This window comes from Hyla sarda, chromosome 5, assembly GCF_029499605.1.
Source record: "Hyla sarda isolate aHylSar1 chromosome 5, aHylSar1.hap1, whole genome shotgun sequence".
Classification (NCBI taxonomy): Eukaryota; Metazoa; Chordata; class Amphibia; order Anura; family Hylidae; genus Hyla; species Hyla sarda.
This window is the reverse complement of record NC_079193.1, coordinates 123856563-123872010: the sequence shown is the minus strand read 5'-3', so window position 1 is coordinate 123872010 and position 15448 is coordinate 123856563. Positions and strand designations below refer to the sequence as shown.

Sequence of the window (15448 nt, the reverse complement as noted above, 5' to 3'; positions counted from 1 at the left end):
TCTGTCATCTCAGAGTTTTGTAAACATTTGGCTACAGCCTGTACACCACAATAATGTTCGATCGAGGTGTAAAGGTTCACCACATCGAAGGACACCAGGATTGTGTGTGCCCTGTTCCCTGCTCGGATTTGGATCTCCGGTGAGCAGTTTTTATAACAACATGTCGCTCCCATATTCTACATACTGCCTAATATTCACAAGAGTCTACAGAACCCTCCCGGAAGACCCATTGTCTCCAGGAGGGACTCTGTTTTCTCTCCTATTGCAATGTTTCTTGACAGGATACTGAGTAAATTTGCCACACAAGCAAAGTCATATGTACAGGACACCACGGATTTCTTACAAAAAATCATGCCATTAAAAGGCCATAGACATACAATCCTGGTGTCCTTCGATGTGGTGAACCTTTACACCTCGATCGAACATGATCGGGGTGTACACGCTGTAGCCAAATGTTTACAAAACTCTGAGATGACAAAAGGAGCCTGTTCCCTTGTTCTGGACTTATTGGGGGTCACCCTCAGACAGAATTATTTTCTGTTTGGGGATGATCTCTATGTCCAGAACAGGGGAACAGCCATGGGCTCTAATGTAGCACCCAGCTACGCGAACATCTATATGACCGATGTAGAGGAATCATATATTTACTCTTCGCCATTGTTAAGATATATACAGACGTGGATTCGCTATATCGATGACACGTTTGTCACATAGACTGGCACTGAGTCAGAATTGAATTTATTCTTGGAGGGACTTAACAATATCTTTCCTGAGCTAAAGTTCACCATGGTGTCCTCACCAAGCTCTCTGCAATTTTTAGACAGCACAGTTTCTCTTCAAGGTGACCAACTGATAACCGATCTGTTTTCAAAAGAAACTGATCGGAACAATCTGCTGGCCTACGATAGCTTCCACCCTAGATCAATGAACCAATCGTTACCCTGGAGCCAGTTACTGAGAGTTAAACGAATTGTTTCGCCCTCTGTGAAACTGGCAGACAGACTGGATGATATGTGTACAAAGTTTAAAAAGAGCGGGTACCCACAAAAATTGCTAACACAACATCGCACTAAGTAGAGACTAAAAACAGAACTGAACTGTTACAACTAACACATAAAGATAGGGAAGAGAGAGTCCCCTTTGTTTCTACCTTCTCTACACGCAGTAACCAAATAGCTAAGATCATAAAACAGAATTGGAACATTATACACCGCACCACCAATTTAACGGCCACTCCGGTTATGGCCTATCGTAGAGGCCGCAGTTATAAAGACATTTTAGTGAAATTAGATGTAGGGAGTTCAGTTGCAAAAACCATACATGGCTGGGCCCCAGGAAGAAAATCATACATGGCTGGGCCCCAGGAAAGGGAGTTTTCCCTGCCTGGGGTGCAGCCATTGCAACAGTATGATTAAAGGGGATACTTTTATACACCCGCAAATGGGGTACACTTTCAAAATTCGAGAAAGGTATACATGCAGATCGTAGTTTGTGGTTTATCTTTTGGAATGCCCTTGCGGGCTGCATTACGTAGGCGAAACAACTAACGAATGCCGTATCCGTCTTAATGGACATAAATCGTCCATTAGGACAGGGAAGATAGAACATCCCATTCCTAAACACTTTATAGAAATGGGCCACAATATTAGTCAACTTCGCTTCAGAATAATTGACCATGTTCCCCCATTGAGGAGAGGAGGTGACCGAGAGAAAATATTAAAACAGAAAGAACTCCGGTGGATACATAGATTGAATACCTTGTATCCACACGGATTGAACATTGATTTCAATCTCAAACCGTATATGTAAACGCTGGGACCTTAATGTGCTGTGACGATATTCTTTTGGTTGCTTTCTCTTTCACTTTCAAATTTTCCCTTTCTTTCTTTCCTTTTTCTTTTTCCTGGTCAGTTTTTTTCTCTCTTTTCCTTTCCCTCCTTTCTTTTTTTCCCCTTTTCAACCTTCCATACCCTTCCCTCCCCCCCTTTTTTCTGTTCTCCCTTGTTTTTCTTTTTTCCTCTTTTTTTTACCCCTTTGGGTATCTATTTTCCTACTTTTCTTTCTCCCCCCCCCCCTTTTTTCCCTCCCCTCCTTTTTCCTCCTCCCCCCTCTTCTTCTCCTGTTCAAGTAATAATGTGTATACATAGGAAATTGAATTGACACAAGGCATTGTTTTTAATTATGGTTTTTAATTATGGTTTTTATTGTATTTTTTAGGCAATTTAGGTCCTCATAATTTCACGGATCAGGCGAATACGCACACCACTGGGAGCTCCACGAATAACCTCACAAGCAAGCACCAGAAGTTTGAACGCCCACCTAACATATGACTTCCAAAAAAATTTTTCAGGCTCCCGTCCGTTTCCTGTCAAGTGTATTGCAAGCTCCTACTGACAGTTTCTGTCAGTGGGACCAACGCAATTGATTCAGGACGGCAGCGCGATGTGAACACAATGTGCATGCGCTGGGGAATCCTTGTGTTTCGTGGACATACAGCTGGGCTGTACTGCGCGTCAGAGGTCCGCGCATGTGCAGGGGATAACCTCCCGGGCGATCAGACAAGATAGGCACACGTCAGCACACGGGGATTCCGCGCAGCCGCAGTGGCACTGTTTACAAACAGGATCACGGAGCGCGGACCCCAGGTGACTGACGATCCTGAGCCATAATACCGAAGATCGGATGCCAATTACATAACTCTGGAGCCCCCCATGGTATGCCATGTCACCTGCGCTGCACTTTATATCAGTGTTTATGAGTTATACGCATGTTTACATGTTTTGACAGTTGTTATGTCACTTGGACATTGTCTTAACCAATGACAGCCTGTGGGCTGTCTTACCACTGAGTATTGTATGATTCACAGATGTGTCTTGACCAATCACATCAACAGGGGTGCCGGCTTTGAGAGGCACAGGTCACAGGACAATCAAGGTAGGTAAAAGCAAGGGTAGTTTATTCTCCCAGCATGCAACGCGTTTCACTGCATCTGCAGCTTCATCAGGCATAACAAGAGACACATGGATGGTGAATTTATCAGGATGGTGAGAGGACACGTCAGAGGAAAGGTGGGAGGAGTGAGGAAAGGGTGGAGGGGGGAGGAAAGGAAGGTAAAAAGACAGTCCTCTCAACCAGCGGACAAACTCAGCATTTACAATTATATATAAATTGTACAAACAGTATATAAAAACAATTTAAAAAAAATAAATAAATGAAAAATTATGTATAAAAATATATAAAATTATACATATCAATAATCAATGAGAGAATAGAGAAGGGTCGTAAATTTTTCATCGAGCATTCTCTATGGCCTCATTCAGACCATGCGGTATTAAAGTAGACAAAGTAAATATTCAATAGGATTCGCAGGTTAATTAAATATTGGAAACGATTAAGTTTAGAAGGTGGAACAGATTCTAAAATAAACAAAGAGATGATATGTCGCTTTTGTGAACATGAGTGAAGTGACGTGACACACAACTTCATAGTGTGTCACGTCACTTCACTCATGTTCACAAAAGCGACATATCATCTCTTCGTTTAATTGTTTTAGAATCTGTTCCACCTTCTAAACCTAATCGTTTCCAATGTTTAATTAACCGCGAATCCTATTGGAAATTTACTTTGTCTACTTTAATACCGCATGGTCTGAATGAGACCATAGAGAATGCTCGATGAAAAATTTACGACCCTTCTCTATTCTCTCATTGATTATTTATATGTATAATTTTATATATTTTTATACATAATTTTCCATTTTTTTTAATTGTTTTTATATACTGTTTGTACAATTTATATATAATTGTAAATGCTGAGTTTGTCCGCTGGTTGAGAGGACTGTCTTTTTACATTCCTTTCCTCCTCACTCCTCCCACCTTTCCTCTTACATGTGCTCTCACCATCCTGATAAATTCACCATCCATGTGTCTCTTGTGCCAGATGTAGTGAAACGCGTTGCATGCTGGGAGAATAAACTACCCTTGCTTTTACCTACCTTCATTGTCCTGTGACCTGCGCCTCTCAAAGCCGGCACCCCTGTAGAAGTCTCTCTCTGCATTACCTCCTGTTCAGCCGGCTTTGCTGCGGACACTTTATGTGCTCACCATTGTTGTGTATGGGGGTACACAACAACACCAGGTGAGCCTCCTTGTCAGTATATACCTCTCCACCTCACAGGTCTCCCATTTAATACACCATGGAGTGCTGGATCTTTTCTCTTTTCTAGTTGACCAATCACATAGCTTGGTCACCTGTTTAAGAATGTTGTATATCACTGTTTCATTATGCTTGAGAAAGGCTACTGAGCCGAAACGTTGCACTTTATACCCTGAGGCAATAAAGCTGTTTTAACTGCATTCAACCCGGACCTCGTGACTGGTGCTGTGTCCTTAGGAGTGGAAATATTTAGTTATCCAGCATGGCACGCTGGGGGACTCCTGCATCGCACTGAAGGCCATCCAGTGCTGGAATTTCTTCACTTATATATATATATATATATATATATATATATATATATATGTATATAGCACTGACTGTGAAAAACCCAATAATATAGAGATTAGCCTTCCAAAGGAGTTGTATATTGCACTGAAGGTGTGGATGGTTAAACTTGCAAACTTTATTGTATCAATTTTAAATGAACACACAACAAAAGCAACCAAAAATAAATAAATAAATAAAGTGATAAACTATACCAAACGGCCGCCATCCCTGCTATACGCCAATCCAGTTTTGGTATGCGGAAAAATTGTTAATCCTGTTTTCTTTATCGACAGTAGGAGACCAATTTACACAGGTATATTGCACAATCCCAGTAAACAGTAATTGTATTGCACCAGGTATATTGCACTGGTAAATTGCACAGTCCCAGAATATGATGACACACTTCGGACTGAGCATATCATTACATGCTTCACATTGATAATAGCAAAGAAGTATTCAATATACAATTGCACAGTCCTGAAATAATGCTGCAGCAAGCAATTCACATTTGTAAATAGTCCAGTCCTAAATCACCTATTGTACTTCAATTTTTATCAGTTCATATACATCCAGCATATCAGGCATAATGAGGGTATTGAGAACTCTCTTGAGGTGTGAGTGCGGTAAAGTGCCTGTGCAATAAGATAGCAGCGCTTGACTAAATGGCTTGTGCAATGTAACCAGCTGTGCAAGTGTGGTAATAAAAACCTGTGTTCCGCGGCGTATCTTCTGGCAAAGGTTAGCCTAGGGAGGTAGCTGTAATTGCGATTCAACGTGTTTCACTGTCCGATCATCAGGAATCGCTGACAGTCCTGTAGTATCATTAAAGCCTCACTCAGTATATCTTGATTGTGTGCATGGCTTCTGATGGCGGCCGTGCACTGATTAGAAATAACTGTGTGTTATTTATACATCCCCATGTGTTCAAACATGCCCGCCCCTAGTGCTAGCCCATCGCAGGATGGCGAAACAGCCAATCAGTATGCGATTAGGATAGACGTTGTATATGGGAGGAGCATGCGGGGGAAGTAGTCATCCTACACTGCAAGCCTCGCTTGCAGTCTTAACGATCGGGCATATCTGTATGTGGGTGCACGTCAAGCCTCGTTTTCATATGTACGTAGGTGCGCATCAAGCCTCTTTTCCAGTTCTGAGCTATGGATTAGTGTATCTTAGCAACTGGGCAAAACAAAAGAACATTAAGCCCCGTTTGCACATGCGCATGGAGCAAGAGTTTCAATAGTCGCTAGTTCTATACTGACATCATATCCTCCAGCTAAGGTAAATGAATAGACTGGTATATATAGATGTTATGGCTGATCATGGTGTAGGAAGATGTTAAGATAAATGTAAATACAAAAATATATGGATGTAAAGATGAGGGCAGGGATTGAGGCTATACTACGTAGAACAATGATAAACAGATTTGCGTTCTATACCTAGATATAGGTCAGCAAAAGAAAAGAACACCCAATGTGTATTGTGTAGAGATATATAAGGACCCTAAAAAAATTACTATAACATAATATAAAAGTGATATACATAGATGAAGGGTTTACCACTTTAAGACAATCATTTGATGTATGGAAGTAATATGCATAGATAATGAGTAGAACAATTTTTGACAATCGTTTGATTGCTGGAGTGGTAAAGCAAATGGTTCTACTGTAGTATCTTATTAAAGCAAATAGTTATAATGTAGTATCTTATTACCAATTTATACATCAAATGAAGCAAGCAAAAAATATAAAATCATTGAGGCCCTTGGGTTTAACAGACCTCAATTAAAAGGTCCATTCTGCTTCGCGTTGCAGGATACGTCTATCCCAGTTGCCCCCCCAGGAGATGGTTTGATGACTTCTATTACCTGCACCACTTGGTCCTTGCTTGAACTTTGGTGTTTTTCTTTGAAATGAACTCCAATGGGGGTATTTATTTTGTTAACTATATCTCCCATGTGCTCCTGTACCCGTTTTTTAGGGACCTTATTGTTTTGCCCACATAGTTCTTCGGACAGGAGTACGTGTGAAGATAGACCACACCAGTGGTGTTACAGTTAGCAAAGTGCCTCATTGTGTACTCTTGCGCTGTAACCTGACTTTTAAACAGTCTACTTGATTTGACATATCTACAAATGTAATATTGGCTACAAGGATATGTCCCCAATGTTTTATTATGTAACAAGCTTGTCGTAGTAGGTGTCAGTGGTAGACAGCTACTTGTGATATGGTCACTGAGATTTTTACCTCGTCGATAGGTAATTGATGGGTAGTCTGGTAAGATACCCCTCAACGTTTCGTCTGAGAAGGGACTTGCGATTACTGGATAAGGCCCTGACATAAGCTTTTTTCTAAATTCTGTTGGGGTATCCTCGATCTTTTAATCTCATTCTGAGTTCAGCCGCTTTTATTTTAAATTCTTCTAGAGTCGAACAATTACGATGCAACCTAAGGTACTGTCCGACCGGGATACACCTCTTTAGTGCAGGGGGGGTGACAGCTGCCCCACTGAAGCAATGTATTTGTTGCCGTTTCCTTACGGTGCAATGTAGCCATTACTCTGCTATCTGGGGCAATCAAGATGTTAAGATCTATAGTGTCACTGATTGTGTGTGTGTGTGTGTGTATGTATATATATATATATATACATTATTATTATTATTAATATTTTTTTTTACGTATATTTGGTGGTAAAATGTAAGATGTCATTACAAAGTTCATTGTGTGGAACAAAGAACAAGCCCTCATATGGGTCTGGAGGTGAACAATTGAAAGCGTTACAATTATTATTATTATAAGACAAGGAGAAAAAAAATAAAGTGCAAAAATGTAAAATATCTGCGTCCTTAAAGGGGTACTCCTCCCCTAGAATCGTATGTCATATTCAAAGGATACGGGATAAGATGTCAGATGACCTGTATTGCCGGTAATTCAGCACAGAGCGAGTTTGCTCTGTGCAATAATGATAGCGGGGTGCTGCTGCGGAGATCCCGGGGGTCCCCAGCGGCGGGACCCCCGCGATCTGACATCTTATCCCCTATCCTTTGGATAGGGCATAAGATGCTAGGGGCGGAGTACCCCTTTAAGGGGTTAATTTTGAGACTTAAGGACCATATTTTTCTCCTGATATGTAAAAAAACATAGAATTCAAATAAGTATACATTTTTTCCCATGACTATCTTGTTTACCTGTTTAATATTAGTTTTTATGTAATGAATGACTGTCAGTCTGTTTTTTCTAGATATGCACATTAACATGTTCTTTTATACTTTTTTATGCACTTTTCTTACCGCAGGAGATGGAGAAGATTTTCTCAGCATAGCTGAATGTCAGTATATCATCAAACATGAGTTTGACAATCTTCGAGCTCAAGATGAGACAAGTATTCCCGGTTATCCTCAGTCAAAACTTTATCCTGGAAAATCAATAGGTAAGTGCATTTTATACTCCTATCAGAATATTCTTACATGAAACAGGAGAACCACATTATGAACAGGTCTGGGGAGACACCAGAGCTGCAGTTCAGTGTACATGCATCGAGGTATGATCAGGAAATTGATAGTTACTTTTAAAAGTTAGCTAGACATGAACATTATTATTGAATGTGTGGTAAACCTGTTTAATGTTGGGAGATTTGGAGATACAGTGTAAATTGAAGCAGAAGTTTGGTCCTTCAAGCATTTCCTAATCTCAGAGCTGCAATGCAGAAAAGGTAATGCAGTTAATGCAGATCCTACTCTGTTCTATGCTTAGCATTTCAGTGATATAAATAGTGTTTAATAGATTCAATTTTGTTATATTGGCTCACCAAGACCCATTTTTACTAGATATGAATATCAACTCTTTTTTTTTTTTTTTTAAAGGGAAAACTGACAGCATGTTTTCCCACACTAAACCCAATAATGTGGGTGACCAGGAGTCCATTGAGTGGTCACTTACTAAAATACGTCCAATAGGTCCTGAGGTATGTCTCCTAGAAGATCCTCTGCTAGATTCAGTGAATTACGCGTTAAAGCGCATGTGCCAACTGACTTTATTTATTCATGTTGTAATGAGCAGAGCGCTCACGTGACCAACCACTCAAGGTCCCTAAGATGTAGAATCACAGACCATGAATATGTAAACTGAGCCGGCATGGCCCCCACCTCTAGTGCACAATTGATTGAATTTAGCAAAGGATCTTCTGGGGGACATATCTTAGGACCTACTGGATGTATTTTAGTAAGTGACCCCTTTGTTGGACTCCTGTTCACCCACACTGTAACCCGGTGTATTGAGTTTAGTGTGAGCGGCTGGCAGTTTTCCTTTAATGTTTTACAATCACATAAAATTATGACTACATAAACATTTTCATAAAATATAATCATGTATAAAAATTTTTATTGGCATGCCAAAATAAATTGGGAATTTATCCCCGTTATATCATGAGTGCTTGTCTTTTCTTGTGCATAAACAAGGGAGGATATGTTTATGTAGACAAAACCAGCTAAGGCTTGGTTCACACTACGTTTTTGCCATACTGTTTTCAATCCGTTTTTCTAAAGAAAACCGTATGGCAAAAAAACGTATGGAACAGTAAAAAAAAAAAAAAAACGTATGCGGTTGCAGTACGGTTTTTAAACCGGAGTCAAAACCGTGGTTGACCACGATTTTGTCTCCGGTTTAAAAAACGTACTGCAACCGCATATTTTTTTTTTTACATGGACGTCAATGGGAAACGCACATGTATACGGTTCCATACGGGAAAAATTTATAAGTTTTTACTTTGCACATGCGCATTTGAATCCTAAAGTCCCCACCCAAGACCCCTCCCATTAACCCCTTCCCGCTATTGGACGTATGCATACGTCCAGGCGAACTACACGTTCGCGCAAATGGACGTATGCATACGTCCAAGCGATCTCCTGCTCTGCCGTGGGCAGCGCGGGAGATCGCGGGTGGGACTCAGCTGTCAATCACAGCCGGAGTCCCACCGCAGCTGCCGGGGCCGCGATCGCGCCGGTCCCGGCAGCATTAACCCCATAGATGCCGTGATCAGTTCTGATCACGGCATCTATGGTGTTTGCAGGGGGAGCGCTATCCCCCTGCCCATCAACGGCGTCTCCGCGATAAAATAAGGGGGATCGAGGGTGTCCAAGACACCCTCGATCCCCCTTGAAGAGATAGGAGTGAGGTGGCAGGGTTGCCACCCCTCCTATCCCTGCTATTGATCGGCCGAGCGACCGACCAATAGCAGACTGGGGGCGGGGGGGGGTTAAAGTTCGGTTCCCCCCCGCTATGCCCACCCATCGGTGTCTGGGCACAGCGGGGGGAACCGTGTAGTAGCGGCGGCGGCACCAGCGGTCACTTACCCGGCGGAGGCTGTGATCATGGCGGCGGTGGAGGTGAGTATGGCGCCGTGTGTCCGGGAGTCTGTTGCCTAGCAACAACTGCAGGGCGACAGTTTGGAGAGTGGTCTCTAAACGGTGGCCCTCCAGATGTTACAAAACTACAACCCCCACCATGCCTTGACAGCTGTTTGCTGTGTTGGCATGCTGGTATTTGTAGTTTTGCAAGATGGGGTTCAGGCTAGAGATCACTGACAGTGGTCTCTAAACTGTAGCCCTCCAGATGTTACAAAACTACAACTCCCAGCATGCCCAGACAGCAGTTTGCTGTCTTAGCATGCTGAGATTTGTAGTTTTGCAACATCTGGAGGGCCACAGTTTAGAGACCACTGTCAGTGATCTCCATACTGAACCCCTCTAAATCTTGCAAAACTACAACTCCCAGCATTCAGGAACAGCAAATGGCTGTCTCGGCATGCTGGGAGTTGTACTTGCGTGCCTCCAGCTGTTGCATAACTACATCTCCCAGCATTCCCTTTGGCAATCAGTACATGCTGAGAGTTGTAGTTCTGCAACAACTGGAGGCACACTGGTTGGGAAATACCGAGTTAGGTAATAGGTTCTATTACCTAACTCAGTATTTTCCAACCAGTGTGCCTCCAGCTGTTGCAAAACTACAACTCCCAGCATGCACGTTCTGTCAATGCATGCTGGGAGTTGTAGTTTTGCCCCCCCCTCCCATGTGAATGTACAGGTTACATTCACACTGGCAGCGGATTACAGTGAGTTCCCTGCTTCAAGTTTGAGCTGCAGCCGCAGCTCAAACTCCTAGCGGGAGACTCAGTGTAATCCGCCGTCAGTGTGAATGTAACCTAAAAACACTACACTACACTAACATAAAATAAAGAGTAAAACACTACATATACACACGTACACTGCCCCCTCCCCTACCACCCCCCTTCCCCCCCAATAAAAATGAAAAACTTATCCTACAGCAGTGTTTCCAAAACGGAGCCTCCAGCTGTTGCAAAACAAAAACTCCCAGCATTTCCGGACAGCCATTGACTGTCCAAGCATGCTGGGAGTTTAGCAACAGCTGGAGACACCCTGTTTGGGAATCACTGGTGTAGAATACCCCTGTGTCCACCCCTATGCAAATCCCTAATTTAGGCCTCAAATGCGCATGGCGCTCTCACTTTGGAGCCCTGTCATATTTCAAGGCAACAGTTTAGGGCCACATATGGGGTATCGCCGTACTCGGGAGAAATTGCCTAACAAATTTTGGGGGGCTTTTTCTCCTTTTACCCCTTATGAAAAGGTAAAGTTGGGGTCTACACCAGCATGTTAGTGTAAAAAAAAAACATTTTTGTACACTAACATACTGGTGTTGCCCCATACTTTAAAATTTCACAAGCGGTAAAAGAAAAAAGCCTCCAAAATTTGTAACGCAATTTCTCCAGAGTACAGAGATACCCCATATGTGGGCGCAAAGTGTTCTGGGGACGCACAACAAGGCTCAGAAGGGAGAGTGCACCATGTAAATTTGAGGTCTAAATTGGTGATTTGCACAGGGGTGGCTGATTTTACAGCGGTTCTGACATAAGTGCAAAACAATAAATACCCACATGTGACCCCATTTTGGAAACTACACCCCTCACGGAATGTAATAAGGGGTACAGTGAGCATTTACACCCCACAGGTGTCTGACAGATTTTTGAAACAGGGGTCTGTGAAAATGAAAAATAAAATGTTTAATTTGCACAGCCCACTGTTCCAAAGATCCGTCAAATGCCAGTGGGGTGTAAATTCTCTCTGCACCCCTTATTACCTTCCGTGATGGGTGTAGTTTTAAAAAATGGGGTCAAATGTGGGAGGGTCCACTGTTCTGGCACCACAGGGGGCTTTGGAAATGCACATGGCCAAATTCTCTCTCCAAAAGCTCAATGATGCTCCTTCACTTCTGAGCATTGTAGTTTGGCCCCAGTGCACTTCACGTCCACTTATGGGGTATTTCCATACTCAGAAGAGATGCGGTTACAAATTTTGGGGGGTATTTTCTGCTATTATCCCTTGTAAAAATGTAAAATTTGGGGGAAAACAAGCATTTACATATGCAAAAGTCGTGAAACACCTGTGGGGTATTAAGGTTCACTTTATCCCTTGTTACGTTCCTCAAGGGGTCTAGTTTCCAAAATGGTATGCCATGTGGTTTTTTTATTTGCTGTCCTGGCACCATAGGGGCTTCCTAAATGCGACATGCCCCCTAGCAAAATTTGCTCTCAAAAAGCCAAATATGACTCCTTCTCTTCTGAGCATTGTAGTTCGCCCGTAGTGCACTTCAGGTCAACTTATGGGGTACCTCCATACTCAGAAGAGATGGGGTTACAAATTTTGGGGGGTATTTTCTGCTAATAACCCTTGCAAAAATGTGAAATTTGGGGGGAAACACATTTTAGTGAAAACATTTTTTTTTTTTTACATATGCAAAAGTCATGAAACACCTGTGGGGTACTAAGGCTCACTTAAATCCATGTTACATTCCTCAAGGGGTATAGTTTCCAAAATGGTATGCCATGTGTTTTTTTTTTTGCTGTTTTGGCACCATAGGGGCTTCCTAAATGCAACATGCCCCCCAAAAACCATTTCAGAAAAACGTACTCTCCAAAATCCCCTTGTCGCTCCTTCGCTTCTGAGCCCTCTACTGCGCCCGCCGAACAATTTACATAGACATATGAGGTATGTGCTTACTCGAGAGAAATTGGGCTACAAATTCAAGTATAAATTTTATCCTTTTACCCCTTGTAAAAATTCAAAAATTGGGTCTACAAGAACATGCAAGTGTAAAAAATTAAGATTTTGAATTTTCTCCTTCACTTTGCTGCTTTTCCTGTGAAACACCTAAAGGGTTAAAACACTTACTGAATGTAATTTTGAATACTTTGGGGGGTGTAGTTTTTATAATGGGGTCATTTATGGGGTATTTCTAATATTAAGACCCTTCAAATCCACTTCAAACCTGAACTGGTCCATGAAAAATAGCGAGTTTGAAAATTTTGTGAAAAATTGTAAAATTGCTGCTGAACTTTGAAGCCCTCTGATGTCTTCCAATAGTAAAAACTCATAAATTTTATGAGGCAAACATAAAGTGGACATATTGTATATGTGAATCCAAAAAAAAATATTTGGAATATCCATTTTCCTTACAAGCAGAGAGCTTCAAAGTTAGGAAAATGCAAAATTTTCAATTTTTTCATCAAATTTGGGGATTTTTCACCAAGAAAGGATGCAAGTTACCACAAAAATTTACCACTATGTTAAAGTAGAATATGTCACGAAAAAACAGTCTCGGAATCAGATTGATAAGTAAAAGCATTCCAGAGTTATTAATGTTTAAAGTGACAGTGGTCAGATGTGCAAAAAAGGGCTGTGTCCTAGAGGTGAAAATGGGCTGTGTCCTTAAGGGGTTAAAAATGGACAAAATTTTCAAAAACTTATGGGTTTTTTTTAAATAAAAACTGACAGAACTGTATGCACTTTTAAAAACAGTATACTGTTTAAAAACACATACGGTTTACTTTTTTCCATACTGTTCCATCCGTTTTTTTGCCATACGGTTTTCTTTCGAAAAACGGATTGGCAAAAAATGTATGGCAAAAACGTAGTGTGAACCCAGCCTAATAAAGAGATACCTCCAACCCACTCCAAATGTTGTGGAATTCATGATTTTTCGATATTGGGTTAAGGATTAATTTATCCTGATTATAAAAGTTTAAAAGAACAAAAAAATAAACAACTATTTAGTGGCATGTATAGGTGATTGGGGGATGATCACATATCTGTTTATAGTATGGTGATTGCCTGACCTAAATCCCCCATTATTATACAGCGTGCAACACACAAGATCCTGTTTACTGGCTGGCTGGAGCTGAATACACGCCCCGGCCATTAAAGGAGTCCTCTGGGATAGAATTTTTAATTAAATTTACCATTTTGTCAGGTATTAAAAAAAAAAATAAACATTTACTTACCTCCCATCACACACCTAGTGCTTCAGTTGTCCAGCTGTGGTCACCATGTGCTCCTCTTCCGGGTTCCCTGTGGTCAGCATATCATGCTGCAGCAAGATCAAGTTGTGTACCAACAAGCTAAATAGGGGGCTTAACCAGAACACAAACAGAAATAGAATGAAAGTCTAGTGTTAAAATACCGACTATACCAGACCAAATAATATGAAATTCATAATGCCATATCATGGATAAACTTGACCCAAAAAGTGACCCTGTCTCTGGAGTCAAGTGTAAGATCAAGGGAAAGGAACAGATGGAAAGTAAAGATGAAGAAAAGCACAAGGACGAGTGTCTTACTGTAACCCCACGCTTTATGCTGCCTGGGAGCGATTTTCTCAAGGGTGCTGTGGGATATGGACATAAGACTATATATACACATCAACTAACAATTTACAATACCTGATGCCTTGTCTTTGGTTGTTCTTTATGATCTACTGTTATAGAGTATTTAATGTGTAATTTGGGTTACATACTTTAATTAGTGCACTCAGTCCTTGGCAGGAGGAGGAATGCCTTATTTTTTTTTAGTAGATACACTAATCAACATTGAAATTGCAACACCAAGAAGGACAAGTCAAGGATATGCAAATCGAGGAAATATCAGGTGTACATAAGATCTGCAAATGATCAACTTTTCCAGCACCTAGCTCCAATATTTGGCATGTGGGAGGGGCTTCAATTCAATTGCATATGGCTAAAAAGTTTGCTTTCAATCTTTTATAAAATATATTGAAAGCTAATTTTTCAGCCACATGAAATCCATTAGAAATCTGATCACTTCAATACAGTATGTGCAATGCCTCCTGTATGTCTATTTGACAGTTATTGCCACTTGTCACGAACCGAGAGGTACAGAATCCTTCAACTTAGAGACCTTGGTTTATCACTCTGGCAGATCGCTATGTGCATAGACAAGGATGTCTATGCTATTTAATTGTTGGAAGACCAACAATAAACTGAAAAGACAGCAAGAGGTGCACAGAGGCAAACATCTGCAGAGTGTTACCTCATTCTGTTTGTGCCCGCCTTATTTCTTCTATTCTTTTTATCTTATGGTCCCAAATACTACTATGACTATCGTATGATGTTAAGCTCTCTATTGTATCCAACCTTAGCCTCTCCATTGTAAACACTTGACTTAAGGAACTTAGTATTATTGTTATACTTGGGACTTGTAATGACTTCCAGTTTTTGCTATTGCATATTTTGTAATTTTTTTATAATTACTAATGTGAATTTTATTGGAAGATTGCGAAACAAATATAATATTTTAGATAATAGAACCACTTTTACTACCGAAATCCTCCCTAACCATGAGATTGGTAATTTAGAAAATTTCTTGAAATTGAACTTCATGTACCAAGCTAGGGCATCAAACATTGTCTGCATTAAAGGGGTTATCCACCATAAGGTGATTTTAGTACATACCTGGCAGACAGTAATGGACATGCTTAGGAAGGATCTGCGCTTGTCTTGGGGCTAAATGGCTATGTTTTGAGATTACTATAATACTGCGGCTAGCTTTTTGTGAACTGGTATTTCCTGTTTGACTTTTCTTCTTTTGACTGCAAAT

At 41.1% G+C, this 15448-nt stretch overlaps 1 protein-coding gene across 5 annotated transcripts in view; it reads left to right on the top strand.

The window, feature by feature from the left end:
- ANO10 (anoctamin 10) overlaps positions 1-15448 on the top strand; it is a 687222-nt gene that overhangs the window by 170288 nt on the left and 501486 nt on the right. For all 5 annotated transcript variants that reach the window (XM_056520224.1, XM_056520226.1, XM_056520225.1 and 2 more), the window contains exon 4: positions 7777-7911. In XM_056520224.1, the coding sequence (XP_056376199.1) occupies positions 7777-7911 (135 nt within the window). The remainder of the gene's footprint in view (positions 1-7776; positions 7912-15448) is intronic.